This window comes from Panthera uncia, chromosome X, assembly GCF_023721935.1.
Source record: "Panthera uncia isolate 11264 chromosome X, Puncia_PCG_1.0, whole genome shotgun sequence".
Classification (NCBI taxonomy): domain Eukaryota; kingdom Metazoa; phylum Chordata; class Mammalia; order Carnivora; family Felidae; genus Panthera; species Panthera uncia.
Window position 1 is genome coordinate 122,489,723 of NC_064817.1, and position 26,669 is coordinate 122,516,391.

The 26,669-nt window shown below is 39.7% G+C and overlaps 1 protein-coding gene across 1 annotated transcript in view; it reads left to right on the forward strand.

Annotated features, from left to right (window-relative positions):
• The first annotated feature begins 11,900 nt into the window (after positions 1-11,900).
• VAMP7 (vesicle associated membrane protein 7) overlaps positions 11,901-26,669 on the forward strand; it is a 56,083-nt gene continuing 41,314 nt past the window's right edge. The window contains exons 1-2 of the mRNA XM_049644550.1: positions 11,901-12,027; positions 23,432-23,586. Of these exons, the coding sequence (XP_049500507.1) occupies positions 23,441-23,586 (146 nt within the window). The 5' untranslated portion in view covers positions 11,901-12,027; positions 23,432-23,440. The remainder of the gene's footprint in view (positions 12,028-23,431; positions 23,587-26,669) is intronic.

The window sequence follows — 26,669 nt, forward strand, 5'->3', positions numbered from 1 at the left end:
TTCAAAATTTGAACATACCCATAACCAGTAAAGAAAGTGAATCAGTAATCAAAAATCTCCCAACAAACAAGAATCCAGGACCAGATGGCTTTCCAGGGGAATTCTACCAGACATTTAAACAAGAATTAACACCTGTTCTTTTGAAGGTATTCCAAAAAAAAAAAAAATGGAAGGAAAATGTCCAAACTAATTCTATGAGGCCAGCATTACCTTGATTCCAAAATCAGACTATAACCCCACTAAAAAGGAGAACTACAGACCAATTTCCCTGGTAAACATGGATGCAAAAATTCTCAACAGGATACTAGCCAAGCAGATCCAACAATACATTAAAAGAATTATTCACCAAAATCAAGTGGGATTCACTCCTGGGCTACAGGGCTGGTTCAATATTTGCAAATCAACATGATACATCACATTAATAAAAGAAAGAACCACATGATCTTCTCAATAGATGCAGAAAAAAGCATTTGACAAACTACGGCATCCTTTCTTAATAAAAACCCTAAAGAAAGTCAGGATAGAAGGAGCAACGTTAACATTATAAAAGCCATATATGACAGGCACATAGCTAATATCATCCTCAATGGGGAAAAACTGAGAGCTTTCCCCCTAAGGTCAGGAACATGACAGGGATGTCCATTCTCACCACTGTTGTTCAACATAGTAGTGGAAGTCCTAGCCTCAGCAATCAGACAACACAAAGAAATAAAAGGCATCCAAATCGGCAAGGAGGAAGTCAGAATTTCACTCTTCACAGACAACATGATATTCTACATGCAAAATCCAAACGTCCACCAAAAAACTGCTAGAACTGATACATGGATTCAGCAAAGGATATAAAATCCATGTACAGAAATCAGTTGCATTTCTATACACCAATAATGAAATAGTAGAAAGAAAAATCAAGGAATTGATCCCATTTACAATTGCACCAAAAACCATAAAACACCTAGGAATAAACCTAACCAAAGAGGCAAAAGATCTATACACTGAAAACTATAGAAAGCTTATGAAAGAAATTTAAGAAGATACAAAGAAATGAGAAAACATTCTATGCTCCTGGATAGGAAGGACAAATATTGTTAAAATGTCGATACTACCCAAAGCAATCTACATATTCAATGCAATCCCTATCAAAGTAACACCAGCATTCTTCACAGAGCTAGAACAAAGAATCGTAAAATTTGTATGGAACCAGAAAAAACCCTGAATACCCAAAGTAATGTTGAAAAAGAGAACCAGGGGCACCTGAGTGGCTCAGTTGGTTGAGCATTCAACTTCGGCTCAGGTCATGATCTCATGGTTCATGGGTTCAAGCCCCATGTCGGGCTCTGTGCTGACAACTCACAGCCTGGAGCCTGATTAAGATTCTATGTCTCCCTCTCACTCTGCCCCTCCCCTGCTTGTGCTCTGTCTCTATCTCTCTCTTGAAAATAAATAAATAAATGTTAAAAAATTAAAAAAAAGAAAAAGAAGAAGAAAACCAAAGCTGGAAGCATCACAATTCCAGACTTCAAGCTGTATTACAAAGCTATAATGACCAAGACAGTATGATACTCGCATGAAAACAGACCCATAGATGAATGGAATAGAATAGAGAACCCAGAAATGGATCCACAGATCTTTGACAAAGCAAGAAAGAGTATCCAATGGAAAAAAGTCCCTATTGCAAAAGGTGTTGGGAAAGCTTGAGAGCGACATGAAGAATGAAACTGGACCACTTTCTTACATCATACACAAAAACAAACTCAAAATGGAAGAAAGACCTAAATGCAAGACAGGAAGCCATCAAAATCCTAGAGGAGAAAACAGGAAATAATCTCTTTGATCTTGGCTGCAACAACTTCTTATTTGACATGTCTCTGGAGGCAAGGGAAACAAAAGCAAAAATGAACTACTGGGACCGCATCAAGATAAAAACTTTGTGTACAGTGAAGGAAACAATCAGCAAAACTAAAAGGCAACCAGCCTTTAGTTGGGGGAAGATATTTGCAAACGACATATGAAATAAAGGGTTAGTCTCCAAAATCTATATAGAACTTATCAAACTCAACACCCAAAAAACAAATAATCCAGTGAAGAAATGGGCAAAAGACATGAATAGACACTTCTCCAAAGAAGACATCCAGATGGCCAACTGACACAAGAAAAAATGCTCCACATCACTCATCATCAGGGAAATACAAATCAAAACCACAATGAGATACCACCTCACACCTGTCTGAATGGCTAACATTAACAACTTAGGCAACAACAGACGTTGGCAAGGATGTGGAGACAGAGGATCTCTTTTGCACTGCTGGTGGGAATACAAACTGGTGCAGCCACTCTGGAAAACAGTATGGAGGTTACTCAAAAAATTAAAAATAAAACTACCCTGTGACCCAGCAATTGCACTACTAGGTATTTATCCAAAGGTACAAAAATGCTCATTTGAAGGGGCATGTGCACCCCAATGTTTATAGCAATATTATCAACAATAGCAAAATTATGGAAAGAGCCCAAACATTCATCGACTGATGGATGGATAAAGAAGATGTGGCATGCATATATGTATACACACACACACACATATACACACTTATATATATAGGTGTATATGTATATATATATGTGTGTGTGTGTGTGTATACATGTATACACACACACACACAAACAATATACACCTATATATGTGTGTATACATATATACACATACACACACACACAAACAATGGAATATTACTCAGCAATAACAAGAATGAAATCTTGTTATTTGCAACAACATGGATGGAACTAGAGGGTGTTATGCTAAGCAAAATAAGTCAGAGAAAGACAAATATCATATGATTTCACTCATGTGGAATTTAAGAAACACAGCAGATGAACATAGGGGTAAGGGAAGCAAAAATAAGATAAAAAGAGAGAGGGAGGCAAACCAGAAGAGACTCTTAAATACAGAGAACAAACAGGGTTGCTGGAGAGATTCTGGGTGGGGGGATGGGCTAAATTGGTGACAGGCATTAGGGAGGGTACTTGGGATGCATACTGTGTGCTGTATGTAAGTGAGAATTACTAAATTCTACCCTTGAATTATTACACTATATGAACTAACTTGGATTTAAATTAAAAAAATAAAAACAAGAAACAAAATAAAGGCTTACTAAATAGAAGCCATTAGCGTGTATGTTGCTTCAATCTTCCTAAATTAAAAAAAAAATTATTTGAGAGAGAGAGAGAGCGCGAGAGAGCATGCAAGTGGGGGAGAGAAGCAGGGGGGAGAGAGAATCTCAAGCAGGTCCAAGCTCAGCACGGAGCCGAACAGAAGGCTTGATCCCATAACCCTGAGATTATGACCTGAGGTGAGATCAGGAGTGGGATGCTCAACCAACTGAGCCCCCCAGGCGCTCCTCAATCTTCTTAAATTTCCATATGACTTACCATTATACTTAGAAACTTAGTCTTATTACAAAAAGAATTTACATCTCTCAACAAAGTTCATGGTCTGCACGGCTGCGTGAAGATGTACCAATTACCTTCAATGTAGAGTTGAGAGTGTTCCTGTGAGCCACAAGATGTGTGAATGAATTCTAGCCACTTTTTTAGACCTTCTAAAACTCTACGGAATTATTTTCCAGAGGTGAATAAGATGGACAAATTATATATACTATAACATATATAATATACAACATATATATCCCTTGATTTTGTGTTACATATATACTCACATGTTTCTAATACTTTAAAGCATAACATGAAAACCATTACCTTAACATGAGAGCTATTTAAAGCTTTTGTTTTTATCCTTACAGGGAACCAGTGCAGGCACAGATTTGAAAAAAAAAAAAAAAAAAAAAAAAAAAAGTTGCAGGCTGTAGAGGGAAGGAAAAAAATCCTTAAGATATGTTGGGGAGAGCACGGGTTCAGGAGGCAGCCACCTATGGTTCTAGTCCCGGCTCCGCAGCCTCTAACTCCAGGGTGATTTCGAACAACCCCTTTGAGCCTTACTGTATTAGACTCTAGGGGTGAATTCCAGCGGTGCTTTCCCCTTATTCCTAACCCCAGTCTACTTGTTCTTTCGGAGAAATGTTCCATGTGAACCCGGTGGGGAGGGAGATGAAACCCTGTGTTTTCCAGGAGCAGTAAAAGAGACGGAATAAAAGCAAAGCTAACCCGGGCTGCTAAGTCGCCTTGCTGCTCTAAGGTCTCCGGTCCAGCCCGTTTCCGGCACTTTCTCAAATCGGGTCACGAGCACCACGTTCTCTATCTAAGAAGAGCGGTCCTTGAATCCTCTCACCTATGGAGGGAAGAGAAGTACTACAGTGAAGGCTCTCTGTCTTGTCCTTCCAGCGCACCCTTTGCAGAGCCGTTGCCGCCAGCAGTGACGCGACGCCAGGCCTCCCCCTCCCTGTCCCTCAACCGCATCCTCCTCCCCGCTTTAAGCTCTGAGGCCCTTGGGTATTTCTGCCGAGGTCCCTGGGCGGTGTACTTCAAAAAACTTCGCCCGTTGCTAGAATTACTGTCTTCCAATCATTCTGCTGTGAAATGAGCGCTTCCCGCTCCCTTCCCCCACCCCAGCAAAGTCGTCAGAAAAGTCCCCTTTTAAGTGCTGCAGCCCTGGAGGCAGGAACACTAATGAAAGAGAGGCAGGGAAGCAAACAGGTTGTGTACCCACCAGGGACTGATATTGGCAATCAACACTGACTGCCCACCCACTCCTTGTGTTCCCTCTTAAAGAGGTTCTGGAGGCGCCTGGGTGGCTCAGTCGGCTGAGCGGCCGACTTCGGCTCAGGTCATGATCTCGCGGTCCGTGAGTTCGAGCCCTGAGTCGGGCTGTGTGGTGACAGCTCAGAGCCTGGAGCCTGCTTCTGATTCTGTGTCTCCCTCTCTCTGACCCTCCCCCATTCATGCTCTGTCTCAAAAATAAATAAAAATAAACGTTAAAAAAATTAAAAAAAAAAAAAAGAGGTTCTGAAATTTACACAAGAGCCACAAGGTCAGGAAACCAAGACCTCCATAGGCAAACCTCGGCCCCAGTCAGTTTCTGTGCTGCTTAGAGCCTCCATTTCCTTATCTGGAAAATGAGGTTGACCATAATAATAGCTCACAGCATTACTATAATGATAGAGTGCAGTAATATATATTTACCATAGTAATACTATTTGGTACCAGAGGAGTATTAGTCCTTCTTGTTAGTATGCATGCTTTCAACAAACTGTAATTGAGCACTCACTCTGTGTCACCTTAAGGAGATACAATGGTGGGCAAGAGCATTAAACTTTCTTCCTATCTGGAACTTATATTTTCTATAAGTAAATAAAATTTAATGGGGCAAACATACAGTAAAGAAGTAAACATTGAAAAATTATTTTGATCATATATTTTGTAAAGAAAATAAAACAGAAAAATGTTAATGATCACTGGTCATGGAGAGTCCATCTGAGGAGGAGCCATATAAACTGGGAACTGAATTACAAGAAAGACATGTGCACATATCTGGAGATTCAGCATCAAATGCTGAGTAAACAGCGGATGCAAAAACTCAAAGGTGAGAACATACTTGGTCTGTTCCAAGGTGGAAAACATGCACTTCCAATATGATCATGCCTTGCAGATGTATTTCTACCCCTGCACATGTGAGGATAATTTATATGGGCATCTTCAACCTCACCAAGGAAGAGTTGGAGAATAGGAAATATGTAGCTACATGTCCTCAATGTTCTCTTATGATAAAATGACAAAGGTCACTTTATGTGTGGCGAAACAATCCCAAGCCCCTTCCACCAATGAATAATTGGTTACATGGTGAAGGCCTGAGGAGTCAAAATCCTGAACAACTTGGAATGAGCCAAGATGTAAAAAACCAAATGCCAAATTACAGGCCTCTTCCCTAGGGATAGTAGGCTTGTGGTTTGCTATTCCATTAGAATGTAGATTCCTTACATCATATGAGAAACAAGCCAAAAGATGTGACATATCTGGATTTTATGCTTAGAACTCAGAACTGGAGGTGTTCTTGACTTCCCATCAGAATTTTAAAGGAGGATGATTTCAACTCAGTGTTTTCTTTTCCTCCATTCCATCATTTTTATGCCTTAAACCTAATCACTTGCTACCTGATAGCAGCAGTATCTACCTCAAAGGCATTAGTATCCCTTATTTTTGCATTGGTTATAAAGATAATTCAAATTAGCCCTTCTTGTAATTTGACATCACCTTTGCTTTAGAAACTTTAAAACTTAAGAAAATGAGTTGCCTTGCCAGTGTTGCACTTCCATGTTCTGTACCAAGCCTCAGGCTTGCCCTTGGTCTTGTCCCTTTTTGAATGTTAGTGTTCTGTGAAGCAGTGTGTAGTTTCTGTTACACACCATTTGGTGTTAGTCATGCCATTAAAGAGAAAATTTAGTGAGCTCCCAATTTCTCCAGAACTAGAATTTTGTGGATATAAGTAAAAAAGTGAAATGGTCACAAAATTTGGAATTTCTATGTATGGAGGTTCAGTGGTTTTTAGAAAAGGCTAATGAAATTGCTCTCCAGATGGGAGTTGATGTAGACTCTTTATGACTGGCAATAATGCTTCCAGCATTATCACAATGTCATCTCACTTCACCTAAAAAGTGAAGCATCTAAAGTAACTGCTAAGACTCTCTTGAAAATGAGAGGTCACATCTGAGTAGATGTATTCATGGGTCACATCTAATGAAACTCTATAATCTACAACCAAACTAGAGGCACACTCTGACAGAAAAATGTTGTTCTGGAGAAAAAGAAACATACAAAGGTCATCAGCTTTTCTTTGTTATAGTGCTGGGAGAAGCAAGAAATTAGTCACTTATATGGAAATTGGAAAAACCCCTTTGTATATGTAAATTTCCCATGTGTACATAAAGTTAACAAAAATGCCCGGGAGCGCCTAGGTGGCTCAGTCAGTTAAGCAGTTAAACTTCCAACTTTGGCTCAGGTCATGATCTCACAGTGTTCGTGGGTTTGAGCCCTGCATTGGGCTCTCTGCTGTCAGCACAGAGCTCGCTTCAGATCCTCTGTCCTCCCCTCCCCAACTTATTCTCTTTCTCTCTCAAATAAATAAAAACTTTAAAACAGTGCACTGACATCCGGCAGTTTTTTGGGGAAATGGCTCCTGCAATTAGAGAGAAAATGAACATTCTATTACTGATAGTTGCACACAGACACTGGAGGTTTAAATTAAAACAACTCTATACGTTTTTTTGTTTTGTTTTATTTTGTTTTTGCCTACTAGCACCATGGCTATGTATAGCCATTAGACTGAGAAGTAATAAATCATCAAAAACTGGATGTTGAAAGTGTTTGGTACGTTATGAGAAGCATTGTTCTACTGCAGATGTAAATAAATGGCACGTTCCCGATATCATGAGAAATTTCATTCCTGTGTGGGAAAGACACCTCAGAGCTTCTTTGCCAAAGCTGGTGTTGGAACCACTGATGCCTCGGAGAAATAGACTAGGATATGTGATGACTGACTGGAATGAGCTGCAAAGAAAAAATGAACTGTACCATACTCAAATGCCAATGATTTTGTAGATATTGGTAATGTGTTAGCTCCCTCTGCTGATTGTGAATTTCAAAGGCGAACAGGCACTCTTGAGGTAGGTCTGTTTTGAGCATAGAACAAGAAGAAAATTTGCCCAAGACCAAATATCCAGGAGAAAAGAAGCATAAACAGCACTGGTGATCAGTGATACATTGCAACATCGTGCATGATTTTGATGCCAACACAACAGTTACTCGATTTGTGAACCACAAAATAACACATCAGGATGCAATCTTGTTAAGCGGAATGTAAAAACAGGGTCTCCCAGATACCACTAGAGCTCTGTATAATATATGTATTTTATTTTAGCCCAACAGATATTTCTGGAGCATCTAGTACATGAAAGCCGGTTTGTAATCCAGACTCTATCATTTCTTAGCTTTGTAATCTTTGTCAAGACCAGAAGATTTTTCATGTGTACAATTAGGAGACTGGATTAGGTTATCTAAGCCATCAGTTCTATAATTCCAGGCTTGGCAGCTGCAGGAATTGAAATGGAAACTGAAACCTTTGCTCCATAAACTCAAACTGTCTAAAATAATGGATTATAAAGAAGAAATTCTATTCTTCAGCAACTTGATGAAATGGTAACAGAATTTCTGAATTGAAAATTATAAAATTATAAAGCCAACTATTTAAATGGTTCTGTATGCACGTTAGTATACACATGCAGGAACATTTTTCTTGGAAACTACCCAACATATTTTTAAAACTGTAGACATTAATTTATTACCAAGATAGTATATTGGCATGTTAAATAAAGCTAGATAAGTTTTTTTAAAACCCATACATCAGATCATGTCACTGCTCTGCTTGAACATCTCTAATGATTTTCTATCATACTTAGAATAAAATCCAAATTCCTTCTCCTGGCTTACACAGCCTTGCAAGACCCTCTGGCCATAAGAAAATAAGATGTAATAGAACTCCAAGCAGAGAGAGCTGGTGCAAAGATCATAAAATGGGAAGGAGCTCAACATATTTAAAGAGCAGAAAGAAGGCTGGTGCGATCTCCTCTCCTAGCACTCTTCTCTCACTTCTACTACCTTCCAGCCACTCCGCCTTTATTTCTGTTCTCTCTTATCTTATTGTGGCCAATTCTTTCTTGACATTCAGGTTTCAGCTTAAATGTTACCTCCTGAGAGAGACCTTCCCTGATTTCCCAATATAAAGGCTTGTGCTAGAAATACAAATTTTGGAACACAGATATTACTTCATGAGAGAAAATGGAGTAAGAATTGAGGCTTTGATAGAGCCCTAAAATCTCTAAATGAGGCAGCATTTAAAGTTCACAGAGCTCTTAACTCAGGATTGTCTGGCTCCAAAACTCATTCTCTTTCTAAGAAACTATTCTCTCTCACAAAGCAAAGGTACTGAATAAAATTAATACTAATATGAAAAGCATAACTTTGCAGGTGGTGGATAAAGCTGAAAGAAGCAACATATACTTTGATGTAAAATGAAGACGAGGGGCGCCTGGGTGGCACAGTCAGTTAAGCGTCCGACTTGGGCTCAGGTCATGATCTCATAGTCTGTGAGTTTGAGCCCCACATCAGGCTCTGTGCTGACAGCTCAGAGCCTGGAGCCTGCTTCGGATTCTGTGTCTCCCTCTCTCTCTGCCCCTTCCCCGCTCATGCTCTCTCTCTAAAAAATAAACATTAAAAAGATAAAATGAAGACATGGTATTTGAGATAGGTCTTGAAGAATAAATAAGATTTAGATAGGAGAGGCAGCATGTGCAAAGGTGCTGAGGCATGAAAGAGCATGGTATCAAAGTATTAATTCCACGTAGGCAAGGACATTGTCTGTCTTGTTCACTGCTATATCTCCAGAATACATAACAGGCCTGTCTCATAGTGGGCACTTAGTGCATATTAATGGAAGAGATGGATGGTTGGATGAATGAGTGAATGCCACCATAGAGGAGCAGGCTTTAACACAGAGTGTGTAGGTGAGAGAAGCAGAATATGAAGAAGGAGGGGTAGAGAGAGGCCAGATCACAGAGGGCCTTGAATTCTCTGTTGACAATCTTAGACTTTATCCTCTACAAAATGAGGAGCCAATGAAGGTTTCAAGTAGGATTTCAAAGTGATCAGATTTTGTTTTAGATAGAGCAATCTCAAGTGACAAGAAGGGGCAGGTGGGGAGATGGTGAAGGAGATACTATAGGTACAGAGACATTATTTCTGATTTCTAGTGCTCTGATAATTTTAGTCATGATTCTCTGAATGTACTTCAATTTGTCTATAACCCACTCAGAGCTGATAACAATAACTAAGGAATGGCATATCCTGCACGTATTAGATTGGAACCACATGTATAGTGCCTTGTGACCAGTACTATACTTTTGTCATGCTTGGAAAAATACAGAGGAGTGGAATAGAGGTAACCTGCACAAAATATCTCACCATTTCTCATTTTTTCCTTTTATTTATCTCCCTGAATATAAACTAAATAAAAGTAAATGCTACTTACCATTATGTAAGACCAAATGAAGGAGAACCAATGACAAACACCATGCTTGTTTGATAAATACTTATTGTCCTTGAGTGCTTACTCTCTGCCTCACACTCTTGTTCATTAATCATTGCAACAAACCATGAAAACAGGTGCTATTATTATCCTTATTTTAAAGATGAGAAAACTGAAGCTTGAGAAGTGAGGTATTTAGGAGACAGAATTAGTATGGCGTGATGATTGTATGGATGTGAACTTTGAGGGAGTGAAATCACTCAAAATGATAGCCAGCTTTCTGGTGTGGCAACTGATTGCATGGTTGTGCTGTTCACTGACACGGGATTAGAGGAGAAGGAGGAACAAGTTATGGGAGAGGGGAGAGTAGAAATGTCTTAGGTCAACTGAGGACTATGTTAAGTTTTAAGCACCTGAAAGAGATGCCCATATGTCATTAGGTATTTCAGTCTGGGTTACAGGAGTCTTTTCTGGGCTCCCTATATGTAGGAATCATCAACATACAGATGACAACCAAACCAATGGGAATGGTAAGACCACCCAAGAAACTTGTGAAGAATGAGAAAAGAGTGTAGGATGGAGCACTATAGAACATGAACATTTCAAAGGAAAATGGTGAGCTGCCACAGAACGGGGAGGGGAACCAGGAATGCACACCATCTTAGAGATAAAAGAATAGAGGGTGCTATTAAGTGGATGTTTGTGATCCCCCTTTTTATATGTTGGAGCCCTGCTCCTCAATGTGATGCTAGTTGGAGGTGGTGCCTTTCTAGGTAATTAGGCCAGCAGGGTGGAGCCCTCATGAATGAGATTGGTGCCCTTGTAAGAGATGTGTCAGAGAGCTGATGTCTCTCCATCATGTGAGGATACAGCAAGAAGGCAGCAGTCTGCAAGTCAGCAAGCAGGTTCTCGCCAGAACCCAACTGACTGGCATTCCGGTATGAAACTTCTCAGTCTCCAGAACTGAGAAATAAATTTCTGTTGTTTAAGCCATCCAGTTTATTATATTTTGTTAAAGAAGTCCATTCTAAGACAGAGGATTTAAAGAAGGAGGAAATAAGCAATGTAAAATCCTGCAAGTTTGAAGTATGGGAATTGTTGAAAAGTGACAATTGTTTTAGCAACACAGTTGAGAATTTTGACTAGAAAAGAGAGGTGGGAAAAAGACCACAGGTTAAGTCTGTGTGTGGTGACAGGTTTGGGGGGGTGTGGGATTGAGAAAGGCGACTTTGTAATGTTTTAGAGGAGAGAAATTCTGCCAGTCTTTAAATGCTGATAATAAAGAGGGAATAAACAGGGAGCCGTTGAAGAGTCACGAGACAGAAGGGCTCATCAGTGGAGTTAGACTCTGAGTTGGCAAGACTGGAATACGAATGAAAAGAGGACGGGGGAGCTTAGATCAAAGGAGAGGAGTTATTATTATTATTATTATTACTACAAAAGCATGGGAGAAAAGATTGTTGAGGGTCTAAGGAGGTCACAAAATTTCGTGGCGAAAGTAGAGAGTTCCTGTGAGACTAATTCTATTTTATTTGTGAAGTAACAGGAGACGTTAACTGCTGACACTAAGCAGGGAGATGGCGGGGTAAGCTTCGCTCTTCGTTTATCTCGCAGACTCAATACTGGTGGACTCCTTGTGGCCCTTTCCTTTTGTGCGTTCTTTTCTTTTGCCGGAGAATCAGCGCTTGATGTTGTTTATGACAAGTTACCTACCAACTGTGCAACAGACCGGGCTATAAGCCAATTGGAACTACCATTCCCAGAATGCAGTGCGGCTGCTGGGAAGTGTTGGGGATGGGAATGCAGCAGACCCCGCCCCCCCCAGCCCACTCCCATTGGAGGAGCGCTCACATTCCCAGGAGGCCGCGCGCGGGCGGGGCGCTTTACGCGGAAGCCGGCGGCGTCGGGTCCCAGCCTCCTCTGGGAGCGGGCAATCGGCGGTCCGGCTCTGACTTGCGCCCCTCTGTCCTGAGCCCACGCGCTCTCAGGGGGTGCCCGGACAGGTAAATGGAACGGGGCACGCTCGGCAGGAGGCGGAGAGACGACGGCGGAGGGAGGGTAGAGGTGTGGACTGGAAGGTGCTGGGGTGGATTGAGGAAGCAGTGCAAGGGTGACTTGGGCTTCTCTGATGTCGACGGTTCGAATTGTCGGGTAGGTTCAGTTTTGGCGAAGTGCGTTTTCTGCCTCTGAAAAGGCCTCGAATTAAAGAGTGTCAGAATGCGTCACTTAAGTTGTTACAGGAGGAGGAAGATGTTAACTTTCCCTCAGTTCGTATTCTAAAAGACCTCTCTTGAGTCTTTTGACGACTCGTCTCTACGCCCTTGTTTTGATGACGTCACTTTTCTGCTTCATCTCCTACTTCTGAACTCCTTCGTGGGTTTCTATCCTTCCGCGTGCCGTTTCTTCACCACCCATTGTTGACATTCCTCTTCTGCCTCAGTTCGGATAGGTACTCTGTATCTCTACCCAGATCTATTTCCACAGCGTCAGACCTGTATGTTGTTATAATTGGCCAATATTTAACAAACTCTGGCCATGTACTGGACACTTCGGTAAATGCTTTATATCTCCCTCTCCCATAACCCCCGCCCCAAACGACCAGTTGTCAAGTCCTTTTCTTTCTGTCTTGTTAATTGCTCTCAACTACCTGTATCTCCATTGCCCCACACTTGATCCCAGAGACATGTTTTCCCTTTGAATAGCTGTGGCTGAGACCAGACCCATTCATATGTCTAACAAATATTGATTGAACAGCTAATATGTTCTAGATACTCTTCCAAGTTCAAAGGATATAGCTAGAAACAAGACATACGAGATTGCTACTCTCATTAGTTCACATGTTTGTGTGTGTGGGGGGGGGGGGGAACAGGAATAATCCAGATGATGTGATGTGGTGGTGGTGGTAGTTAATATAAAATAGAACAGGTTGTTGACTTAGCAGGGTAGGCTTCTATCCTGAGAAAGTCAGAGGGATTGGGTTGGGTTCAGAACATCACCCTGAAAGAATATTTGTAACGCCAAGAAGAATACACCACGTCTGTGACCAGACTCCAGGCTTTTCATAAACACATTTTCCTCTGCCATATCAATATTTGTTCATCATTCTTCTGTCTCCTCTAAGGTTATTACATCAGAATTGGTAGTTTATCTGCCATTGGCTTATTTCCTCCTAAGACCAGGACAGAAGAGTTGGGGATTAGATTAGATTAAGGCAGCTCAACTGCTTTATCTTATTTAAGGAGATAATTTAGTAATCAAAATATCCTTCTTACCAGGTCCTACTGAATATAAAGTTATCTGTTGTTTAAACCAAAACATGCTCAGTATTCATTCATTTAACAAATATTTGTGGGAAAATTATATGCCAGGCACTGTGCTGGGCACTGGAAAGCCAGTAATGATAAAATAGACTTTGACCTTTCTTCCAAAGAGAAATAGTTTTAACAGTATGTTAATGAAATGCTTTTTTAAAAATCTGAGTTACATATATTTTTTCCTTTTCAAATTTTTATTTCTAGTTAACATACAGTGCATTATTTTAAAAAAAAAATTAATGTTTATTTATTTTTGAGAGAGAGAGAGAGAGAGCAGGGGAGGGGCAGAGAGAGGGAGACAAGGAATCCAAAGCAGGCTCCAGGCTCCAAGCTGTCAGCACAGAACCAGACACAGGGCTTGGGCTCATGAACCATGAGACCATGACCTGAGCCGAAGTCGGACACTTAACCAGCTGAACCACTCAGGTGCCCCAACATACAGTGCATTTTTGGTTTCAGGAGTAGAATCCAGTGATTCATCACTTAAGTACAACATCCAGTACTCATCATAACAAGCGACCTCCTAATACCCATCACCCATCGAGCCCTCCCACCTCCCTCCATCAACCCTCAGTTTGTTCTCCTGTCTTCAAGACTCTTATGGTTTGTTTCCCTCTCTTTTTCCTCCCCCCCCCCATATGTTCATCTGTTTGTTTCTTAAATTCCACATATGGGTGAAGTCGTATGGTATTGGTCTTTCTCTGACTTATTTTGCTTAGCATAATACCCTCCAGATCCATCCACATTGGTTAATTATTTTTGATGGCTGAGTAATATTCCATTGTGTATATATACCACATCTTCTTTATGCTGAGGAAATTCCTAATACATAGGCTGACACCTGTTTTTTTTTTTTTCTTCACCCAGGTGAAATAATCACAAAACTTTAAGAAATCTGAACAATTGTGTACATTTTTAGATTATTCACTGGTTATACTTTATTTCATTTATTTGTTTATGTCTTTCTTTCCAATTATACTATGGCTCCCTTGAGTATAGAGGTCCTTTCTTAATGGCCTCCATGCCACCAGTGTCTACTACATTGGTTGCCATATAGTAAACCCTTAGGACATATGTGTTGAACTGAAATAGAAAAACTATTTGATCCAATCCATTAATTACTTAACTTATACAAGGCCTTCTTTATATAAGGTCATTAGACTTATCCCTAGTCCTTCCCAACCACCAAATGTGGACCATTCCATCTCATCAGACTAGTTTACCTTCCCTAATTTGATCTCACTTCTATAGCTTCTCTTGTTCCATAGCTCCCCTCTAGAATGAGTTCCCATCCTTTCCTGAGCACTTTCCATGCCCCTCTCCCATTTAATTTATTGGGCCAATTTAATAGTATAAAAGGGTGGAAAAAATCTAATTGCCATTATGTATTCCCTGTGGAACATTCTGCTAATGAACTGTTGCAGGGATTAACATAACACACCCCCTTGCAATAATATAAATAATGATACAGAATGTGTTCTTTTGATTTTACACTGACTATAACCATGGGCTATGTCAGAAGTTAATTCTTCCACTTCTTTTTTGTTTGAACAGTTGCACATCCTTTATTCATAAAACACATTATAGTATCATTTGGTTTCTGCTTGGTTCAGACATATCTTTAAGTATTATTTTCTCCTTAGCCTGAGATAATTGTTAATGTTATTCTGCTACTCTGTCATCTTCAGCATGTCAAGTCTTAATTCTTCAAATAAAAGGTTTTTATTATGCAGATAGATTTCAATTGTAAATTGTTACTGCAAAAGATAAATTATGTCTTTGTAACTGATTAAAAAACACAACAAGAATACAGGAGTTCTTGAGTCATTATTGTCATTATGATTTTAGGATTTGCTAGCCTAAGAGCAGCCAGACACATGCTTCCAAGACATTAAAAATTAGGCACTGTCATTTTAAAGAATTTCTTGGCACTTAGGCCTTCATAATGCAAATGCAGCATGGAATTGTGTGCCATTGCTCATTTATAAGGTGTATGTGTAGATCCAGAATATTTACATAAATTTTTTGATGTTATCAAAATAAAAATATAGAATTAAAAAATTAGGAGTGCCTGGGTCGTTCAGTTGGTTAAGCATCTGACTTTTTGACTTAGGTTATTATCCCACAGTTGGTGAGTTTGAGCCCCACATTGGGCTCTGCTGTCAGCGCAGAGCCAGCTTCAGATCCTCTGTCTCCCTCTCTGCCCCTCCTTCTGTCTCTCTCTCTTTCTCAAAAATAAATCAACGTTAAAAAATTTGTCAGAACACATAGACTTGAATGTGAGAAAAATTGACTTGGCCTTTTTCTTTACTCAGTTCTCTAAAACAGTCTTCAATCTCTACTTGAAGATGCCTCCGCTGAGGAGCAGTGTTTGTATTGTTGCTGTGCTATTTTGTTAGCAATTTGCTTTTATTTTTTTATTTTTATTTTTTTTTTCTGGATGGGGTATGGGAAGCACTTTGTTTTTAATACAGGTAATCCATTACTTACTAATGGATATATTCCAAAAATTCCTTTTTAAGATTATTTGAAACTTGATGCCTTTTTCTTTATAAATAATGCTATTCAGGGCATTTCAGTTGTTATGCCAACTGGTAACATCTTACTTAATCTTTAATTTAATGGGCTTAAAGACCTCCACCACAATTTAATAATTCCTCTATAAAAAACTACATCTAGAATTCTCAGTTGGATTCCTCCATAGCATATCTTTTTTTGGAATCCCAGCAACTGAAACAAAAATGACCTTTCCTTGGAATCTTCTAGGCAGTAGAAACAGGTCTTTCTAACTCCAGGCTGTTGGAGGTTGCCCTTATGGCCCATCACCCTAAAGACAGGCCTATAATGTGAGTAAGGAAAGAGGATAATGGTTTCGGAGAGAAGTGGGAGGCAAGTTGGGATGATGTGAATACATGTAGAAGAGAGAGTAGGAATGATTGGGGGGAACAGTGAGTTTCTAAGATGTTTTGTGTCCTCAAAAGTGACATGTTGAATCTTGACCACTGGTACCTATGAATGTGACTTTATTTGGAAATGATGGTCTTTGCAGATGTAATTAAGATGTAAGTTAAAGTGAGGACTTACTGGAATAGGTGTCCTAATAAGAAAAGACACAGAGACTGCTGTGTGAAGACATGGGTACACATGGAGGATGCCATATGACTATGGAGGCAGAGATTGAAGTGCTGCATTAAAAGGCAAGGAATGTGAAGGATTGCCAGCCAACTGCCAGAAGCTAGGAAGAGATAAGATTCTCCCCTACACATTTCAGAGGGAGCCTGGCCCTGCCAACATCTTGATTTTGGGCTTCTGGCCTCCAGAAGTAGGAGACAGTAAATTTCTCTTGTTTTAAGCCTTTGCAGCTTTTGATACTTTGTCAAGGAAGCCACAGGAAACTCATACAGGACTCTTAGCAGGAAGGAAGTAGAATTGGGATAACGGCTCTGGGACCCAGAAAGGAATGAGAAAGAGAACTGTGTTGAGACAGGGCTTTCCTTTATATTTCATCATTGGGTTTTTTTCCCCTTCTCTTTTCTCTCTGGCTTATCTTTTTCATTCTTTTTTTCTTGAATATTATATTTATATAGCATGTTAGGATTTATTAGACATTCACATACTGCTAATAATTAGCAGAGCCAGGTTTTCTCACTTTAAATGCAGTATTCTTTTACAGCTGTTTCTATTATCCCAATACTCATGAAGACATTACAGGTTCAGGGGTGCCTGGGTGGCTCAGTCGGTTAAGCGTCCAACTTCGGCTCAGGTTGGGGCGCCTGGGTGGCTCAGTCGGTTAAGCGGCCGACTTCGGCTCAGGTCATGGTCTCGCGGTCCGTGAGTTCAAGCCCCGCGTCGGGCTCTGTGCTGACAGCTCAGAGCCTGGAGCCTGCTTCCGATTCTGTGTCTCCCTCTCTCTGACCCTCCCCCATTCATACTCTGTCCTCTCTCTGTCTCAAAAATAAATAAACATTAAAAAAAAAAAGAAAAAGGAAATCAACTTCGGCTCAGGTCATGATCTCACAGTTCTTTAGTTAGAGCCCCACGTCGGGCTCTGTGCTGACTGCTCACAGCCTGGAGCCTGCTTCGGATTCTGTGTCTCCCTCTCTCTCTCTACCAGTCCCCTGCTCACACTCTGTCTCTCTGTCTCTCTCTCTCTCTCAAAAATAAATAAATGTTAAAAAAAAAAAAAAGACATTACTGGTTCAAGTGATGGGGATTAAGGAATGCACTTGTGAGCACTGGGTGTTAAGTGTTGAATCACTGAATTGTACACCTGAAACTAATTTTACACTATGTGTTAACTAAACTGGAATTAAAAACTTAAAAAGATTGGGGCTCCTGGGTGGCTCACTCAGTTAAGTGTCTGACTCTTGATTTTGGCTCAGGTCGTGATCTCAGTCATGAGACTGAGCCCCACGTCAGGCTCTGTGCTGGGCCTAGAGCCTGCTTAAGATTCTCTCTCTCCCTCTGCCCCCCCCACCCCCACATGCATGCTCACTGTCTCTAAAAAATGAAAAAAAAAGCTGAAAAAGACATTAAAGATTCTATTGCAAGAGAGTTACAGTGGGGGAAGATGAGACTTGATAATAGGTGAGGTTTTTAACAGTCTAGAAGAGAGTAAGAAATTCCTATTATTGACACATGAGAAGAAAGTAAAAATTTCTGTGGCTGTGTACCTGATGTTTAACAGACATTTGTTCCTAATTATATTCCAAATAATGCACTCCCTGTTCTAGGTGACTGTACTTCATGTAAACTTCAAGGCTGCTGTCACGTTCTAAGTCTTCTTTTTTTAATGTTAAATGTTCCTAGTTTCTCTAGCCATTCTTCAAATGATAGCATGTCCAGGTTCCTTAACCATAATGTTGCCCTTCCATCCAATCTTGAAATACCATACTCAGAGTTGAGTTCAGTATTCCACATGTATTCTAACCAGCACAGAGTATAATGGTAATAGTACTTTAAAAGATCAAGACACTGTTTCTTAATGTAATTTAGGATTATGTAAGCATTTTAAGCAATTACCTGATGTCAGTTCATAATGAACTTCTGGTCCACTAAGACAGTAGACTTTTTTTGTATTGTTGCCAAATTCAGTTTACTTCTTGAAGCTGCTAAGGGACTGAAGCTGCTTCTTTTTCATCTGTCTCATGGACCATATAATTTCTTGTCTCTGTTTCTCTTTGTGGTTTTGTTCCATTCTACTACATATCTCTTTGACTAATGACTTGCTTCTTTATTGAATTTTAGTGGCTCTTTTACAGTCTCCCTACTATGCATCAGTGAACACAGGTAGTAGCTGACACTTGTTCCTTCTTGAAGCTTGTTTTCCCTTTGGCTTTCAGGCCACCACACTCTTCTGGCTTTTCTCTGACTTTCTCAGTTGGTCCTCCTCAGTCTTCTTTGTGGGTCCCTGTTCATCTACTTTTCTCTCAACTATTTGTTGTGCCGTGAATTTTGTCTTTGGTTTTCCCTTAACTTTGGTTGTGCCTTTGTTTTTCTTTTTCTATATGCAATGTCTTCAGCAAATAAATCATGTTTAAAATAACAGGTGTAGGTGAGCTCTTCTTGGGATGAGAGCGTAGAACTAATACCCATGGAAAGTCAACATTTAGAAGTTAGCTAGAAGAGGAGGGCTCAAAAAGAAAACAAGGAGCATCCAGACATGTAGGAGTGTTTCAAGAAGGAGGGTTAGTCAGCAATGTTGACTGTTGCTAAGAGGTCAAGTAAGTGATAATAGAGAAGTGTCCACTGAATTTTGTAGCATAGAGGCTGTTGATGATCTTAGCAAGCATGGTTTTGTGGACTCTTTAGGGCAAAACCCAGATTATAGTAAGTTGAAGAGGTAAGAACTAGAGAAGCAGAGATAGTGTGTAGATTGTGATTTTAAGAAGTGAAGCAGTACCTGAGGCATGTTATAGGGTCAGTTGAGGCTTTTAGGATCAAGGGATATAATATACAAGAAAGTGATTTGGAAATAGTAACTTGATACATATGTGTAAAGAGAAATCCAGAAAGAAGATGATGGCGAAGGACACAACCCGGGGGAATACCCTTATTTAGAGAGTGGAGTGAAGAAGAGACCCTGGAGGTGTTTAGCTCAAGTGACAGATGAGTGCTTCTTCTCTGTGTGCTGTCTTTTAGTGTGAGATTCCAGGAAGGAGTCTGAGGATTCCCTGACCTCAAGCATTTTTATGGTCTGTTGCTGTATTTCACAAAATATGGTTGTGTGAATCATCTGCATCCAGACAGGCTTGTCTCAAATACGTATTTCCATGGTGTCACCTCAAGCCTACTGAATCAGAATTTCAGGTGATGATGCCAAGAATTTGAATTTTTAATAGTGACTGTCATTCTTCTGCCCAGGATAACTCATTAACCTACATTTTAAGAACCACTGGCCTGTTGGATGAAACTGAACATGTTAACAAAAAACATTAAGTTGAAGAGTTAGAATAGAAAAGTACTTTGTCATCTCTTTTTATAAATTTATTCTATAGATAAGAGAAATGAGGAAGTTACATGGAAAAAATAGTACAAATTCATTATATGAGAAAAATAGACCTAAACTCATGCTGTATATTGTTTTAGAAATGTTTTGTTTATGAAAGACCTTACCATAATTTATAGAGCCATTCCTCTTATAGAAGGTTTGGGTTGTTTCCAGTTTGTTTCTATTATGGATGATGCCTTTAAAGTAGAGGCACTACATAGTTTGGGATAAGATTGTGGGTTCTAGAACCATACCACCTGGGTTTAAATTCCAGCTGTTACCACTTACTAGCTCTGTAATTTTGGGAAAACTGTGTAAGTCATCTATACTTCAGTTTGCTCAGTTTAGTGTAAGTATCATAATAGTGTATAATGTAATTGATGAAAGGATTGAGTGAGTTAATAATTGTAAAGTGTTTAAAATGGTCTCTGGCACACAGTAAACACTTAATAAATATGAGCTATTTTTATTGTTATTATGTATTTTTTGTGAATCTAGAGTCAAACTTCTGTTGAACTATTTTCTTAGGATAAATTTTCAGGATGGGATTACTGCATATGTGGAATTTAAGAAACAGAACAAAGAAAAAAGGAGACACACAAAAAACCAGACTGTTAAATACAGAGAACAAACTAGTGATTGTCAGAGGGTGGGGGGGGGTGGGGGTTGAGTGAAATAGATAAAGAGGATTAAGAGTACACTTACGGTGATGAGCACTGAGTAATGCACAGAATTGTTGAATTATTATACTGTACACCTGAAACTAATATAACACTGTATGTTAATTGTGCCTCAGTTAAAAAAAAGGATGAAACACCTCTATTTATGTCCCTTTGCTTATGGTAATTGCTTTTCAAGTGGTGATATCTGATTGTGTTGTATAATTTGTAAATGCACCCTATCAATGTGTGTGTGTGACATACATTACGTTGTATACACACACATGTACATATTTGGTGTATCTCTATATGTCTATGCATATCAACATGGTTTAGGGTCGTAAGTTTGTACAAGACTGTGACCTTTTTGTTAAGCCTGTTTTTAAGTGTCTTACATTAGTGTTAGTGTTAGTGTTATTGACCTTGGTCAATACTGTTTCCAGGTACACAAACAAATGGAAAGGTACCCTGTGCTCATGGATTTGAAGAATTAATATTGTTAAAATGTCCATACTACCCAAAGCAATTTTCAGATTCAGTGCAATCCATATCAAAATAGCATTTTTCACAGAACTGGAACAAATAGTCCTAAAATTTGTGTGGAACCACGAAAGACCCTGAATAGCCAAAGCAATCTGAGAAATAAGAACAAAGCTGGAAGTATCACAATCCCCGATTTCTAGATATATTACAAAGCTGTAGTGATCAAAACAGTATGGTACTGGCACAAAAATAGACACATGGATCATTGGAACAGAATAGAGAGCCCAGAAATAAACCCACAATTATGTGGTTAATTAAACTTCAACAAAAGAGGTAAAAATATACAATAGGGAAAAGACAGTCTCTTCAACAAATGATGCTGGGAAAACTGGACCACTGTCTTACACCATACATAAACTCAAAATGGATTAAATACCTAAATGTGAAACATGAAACTGTAAAACTAGAAGAAAAATAGGCAGTAATTTCCTTGACATCAGCTTTAGCAACATTTTTTTCTAGATATGTATCCTGAGGCAAGGGAAAAAATAAAAAATAAATTATTGGGACTATGTCAAAATAAAAACCTTTTGCACGGCGAAGGAAACTACTGACAAAACTAAAAGGCATCCTACTGGATAGGAGAAGATATTTGCAAATGATAGGTTCGTGAGCGATTAATATCTAAAATATACAAAGGACTTCCATAACTCAACACCATAAACCCCAAATAATCCAATTAAAAAGTGGGCAAAGGACTTGAATAGACATTTTTTCAAAGAAGACATACAGATGGCCAACAGACACATGAAAGGAAGCTCTCAACATCACTAACATCAGGGAAATGCAAATCAAAACCACAATGAGATATTATCTCATTCTTGTCAGAATGGCCGCTATCAAAAAGACAAGAAATAAGTATTGGCTAGGAAGTCAGAGTGGCCAAAATGAAGAAATCAGGAGACTATAGATGCTGGAGAGGATGTGGAGAAACAGGAACCCTCTTGCACTGTTGGTGGGAATGCAAATTGGTGCAGCCGCTCTGGAAAGCAGTGTGGAGGTTCCTCAGAAAATTAAAAATAGACCTACCCTATGACCCAGCAATAGCACTGCTAGGAATTTATCCAAGGGATACAGGAGTACTGATGCATAGGGGCACCTGTACCCCAATGTTTATAGCGGCACTCTCAACAATAGCCAAATTATGGAAAGAGCCTAAATGTCCATCAACTGATGAATGGATAAAGAAATTGTGGTTTATATACACAATGGAATACTACGTGGCAATGAGAAAAAATGAAATATGGCCTTTTGTAGCAACATGGATGGAACTGGAGAGTGTGATGCTAAGTGAAATAAGCCATACAGAGAAAGACAGATACCATATGGTTTCACTCTTATGTGGATCCTGAGAACAAACTGAGGGTTGATGGGGGGTGGGAGGGAGGGCAGGGTGGGTGATGGGTATTGAGGAGGGCACCTTTTGGGATGAGCACTGGGTGTTGTATGGAAACCAATTTGACAGTAAATTTCATATATTAAAAAATAAAAAAAAATAAAAAAAATAAAAGTATTGGCTAGGATGTGGAAAGAAGGGAACCCTTGTGCACTGCTGGTGGGAATGTAAATTGATGCAACCACAATGGAAAATAGTATGGAGGTTCCTCAAAAAATCAAAAATAGAAATGCCATATGATTCAGTAATTTTACTAGATATTTACCCAAATAAATCAAAAACATTAATTTCAATGGGTGTATGTTCCCCTATGTTTATTGCAGCATTATTTACAATAATAAACATACAGAAGGAACCCAAGTATCCATTGGTAAATGAATGGATAAAGATGTGGTGTACACACGTACACACACACACACACACACACAGGAATATTATTACTCAGGCATAAAAACGAATGAGCCATTGCCATTTGCAACAACATAGATGGACCTAGAGAGTATTATGCTAAGTGAAATAGGTCAGAAAGACAAATGTATGATTTCACCTACATGTGGAATGTAAAAAAACATGCATTAAAAAACCCCAAAAAGCAGAATCGGATGTATAAAAGCAGAGGACAAACATGGTTGCCAGAGGGGAGAGGGGTGGGCAAAAAGAGGTGAAGGGGAGTGGAAGATACGGGCTTCCAGTCATGGAATCAATGTTATAGGAATAGAAGGTATACCATAGGGATTATAGTCAATATGTTGTAATAGTTTTGCATGGTGAAAGATGGTAACTACACTGTGGTGAGCATAGCATAACTTATAGAATTGTCAAATCACTCTGCTGTATACCTGAAACTAATGTAACATTGTGTGTCAACTATACTTCAATTAAAAAAATAAATGAGTATTGAAAAAAAACTGGCCTTGGGTAGGTGTTGGTATATGATAGTTTTCTTTTGAAAGATAATGTCAAAGAAATATTCTAAGTTTTGTGTGTCTTTTTTCCTTTTGATAGATTGAAGCCATGGCCATTCTTTTTGCAGTTGTTGCCAGGGGAACGACTATCCTTGCCAAACATGCTTGGTGTGGAGGAAACTTCCTGGAGGTGACAGAGCAGATTCTGGCTAAGATACCTTCTGAAAATAACAAACTAACGTACTCACATGGCAAGTGAGTTCTGCTCTGCATGGGTAGAGGGTGAAAGAAGTAAATTGTATTATAATCAGCATAGTAGAAAACTGGAAAACGAGGTTCTTGGTGGATAGTTTAAATAAGCTGACAGAACAATAACCTTTACCAACTTAGAAAATGGTTTGCTTCTATTCATTATAAATTTAAATTATTTTATTGAAGTTATATTACTATTTTAAAGAAAGATATGGCAATGTTACTTGTAAAAATGACTTTGCTATAGAACTCTAGGATATGTGCAACATGGGACAGATAAGAGAGATGATATTCCTTTGTTCATTCTTTCAGTAAATATTTACTGAGCACTTGACTATTGCCAGGCACTGGGCTTGGTGCTGGGGATACAACAAGAAATCACACAATATTTGCCCTCATAGAGGTTAGAGTTTAATGGAGGAGAAAGTCAAATCCATAGATAATTGAAGTAGATGGTGGGAGGTAGCAGGTAGGGAGATCGCATTCTAGATAGAACGAACAGCTGGTAGAGAAATACGGAGTCATGAGATCATAGGGCATGTGTAGGGAACTGCAGGTGGTATTCTGTGACTGGCACCCAGCCTGGTGAAAACAAAGCTAAGAGATAGGTAGAAGAGAAGTCATATAGGGCCTCATAGGCCATGTTAAGAGACTGTACTTTACTCTGTGGGCCATGGGAAGGTGTTGAAGGTTTTCAGCTGGGTGTGACATGGTCAGGTTTTGCTTCAGAATCTGGTGGGCAGTTGGAGAATGGGTTGGGGAGGGCACAGATGGGAAGTCTTAGTAATCGGATAAAAGGTGCCTCCACCTTCCTCATCAGTACTTAAAAAAACTTTTGTTATTTAACTCATCCTGATTTCCTTAGTTCTTATCTCAGAAGGAGGTTCTTATTGCTTTCCAGAGCTACCTCCTTGTATAATTTAGGACCTACTCTAAATCACTGTAAGAGAGATACCCCAAATTACGGTGTTACTTAAATGAGGTATCCCAGCGATGAGTGCTTCCAGGCTGGTGGGGTGGCTCTGTCCTTTACAGTTAGTGTCTTCGATTAGCTGTGGCCAAGGCAGCTCCTTTAGTCTTGTTAACTCCCTGCACTTGCCCAGTGTTTTTAAAGGCCAAGTCCAGAAGTAGGCCGATGTTTTATTGTTCAGAAGTTTCTGCTTACGTTTTACTTTTCTCTACACAGTTATGTAGCTAACCTAGCTAGAAGGGAGGTTAGAATTTGTCCTTTATAGCTGTGCAACTGTATGTTCAGCTAAAATTCTATTGCTCTAGAAGTTAGAGGATATTAGGAGACAACTTGTGCAGTCTTCCATTCTGCTCTTTTGGGCCACTCAAATATCTGTGTGTACTTTTCTTCCCAAACCTAGAACACGTATCCTCTCTGCAGGAGATGGCCTGAAAGACTCCTGGTCACTGTCCAGCTCAGAGAGTCTGGGTGACATGCAGTCTTCTCCATCAGGCCCAGGTGTGGCTCCTGTGACCTACTGACCATAAACTAAAAGAGAAGTCATATGTTCCCCCTGCTCCCCCTGCCAACCCAATAGACAATTGTAGAAGAAGAACAACATCACCACAGTGGAAGTTACAAACTCCAATTTAGAAAAGGGAACAATGAGAAACACGTAGAGGTCACTGCTTCCTAGCAGTGTTCAAATAACTACTTCACAGCCATTTCAAAGACTTCCTGTTCTGATCCTAGAGTGGTTAGTGGTTCTGCTTTATTGGAAGAACTCCCTTGTCTTTTCTCCCTGAATCTTGGCTTTGTTTCCACGAGGCTCTTCCTGGTCCGTTATCATCTGGCCACATCCAAAATGGGTGTTAGAGAGTGTGTCATCTTTGGGAACTATACAGGTTTTGTAGTCTGCTGCCCGCTGGTATAGTTTACCGGTCCAGACGTGGTCTTAGGGGTCAAGTGATCCCAGTTTCTTGTGAGTCTGGCTTTATAATTTTGTCAGACTTATTAGGCTTGTGGTCTCTGTGTTCCGAGTCAGTTCTCAGGAAAATGCCCAGGAAAAGCACATTCAGACCTTCTAGAGGCAAGACCGGGAAGTAGGGGATATACCTTCCACTCGCAGTTTATCAACCAGAACTTAGTCACATAGCCATATCTAACTACAAGGGAAGCTAGAGTATGTAATCCAGTGAAAATATGGTTATAGTACAAGAAGGAAACATTATGCACCTGCCATGCCTCCCCACCTGCTTCCTAATCTACCCCTGCCTGGTATTCTCTAGAGTGAGGCTCCATCACTGAGTTTTTTCCTTTTAATCTTCTGTCTTTGTTTCTTTCTTATAATCATGTTCCATCATCTCTATTAAAAATATCTTTAACTATTGTACACCAGAAGAAAAAAGTCCACTTTTTTACCATATTACAACCATTTCTGCCTGAATCTGACCTTCCTCTTGCTATTTCTTTCTTCTTTAACAACATCACCAGCCATTCAGTTGGCTAAGCCTAAAATTTAAGAATCATATTTGACTTTCTCACCAAATCCTTGCCATTCTCCTACAAGACATTTTTCAATCCATTCCATTTCCTCTGTCCCCACTTGTCATAGTGGTAGTTTAGGCCTTTATTGTTTTTCATTTTTAATAGCTTCCTCCTAACCATTCGGCTTCTGGTTGCTCCTTCCTTTAATCTGTTTTGCATATTCCTGTGATTACACTTTCTGGCTTAAAACCCATTGCTTTTAGAGTAAAGGCCGAACTCTGCCTTCACAATTTTGTCCATTCCTGACCTTTCTACCCTTATCTCTATAGGACTCCTTGCCATACCCTGTCCTAGCTGTGTTATTCCTGGCTTTGTTATATATGTATATATATATTTTTTCATGCTTTTGGACTGTCTTCCTCCTCCTAGCCCCCTGGTAAACTTTTGCTAATTTTACAGGTCCCAGATGAACTATTTTCCTCATTATTACTTTAGTCCTAAAGGGCAGTTCTGATCATGTCCCTTTTCTTCAGCAGTTACTCTGTGCAGTCGGTAAAGTTATTAATGTGACTAGGAAGATTCTTCAAGATCTGCCACTGCTTCCTTCTCTGGTCTCATCTGCCACTACTTTAGCCTTTGGTTTTGTTCT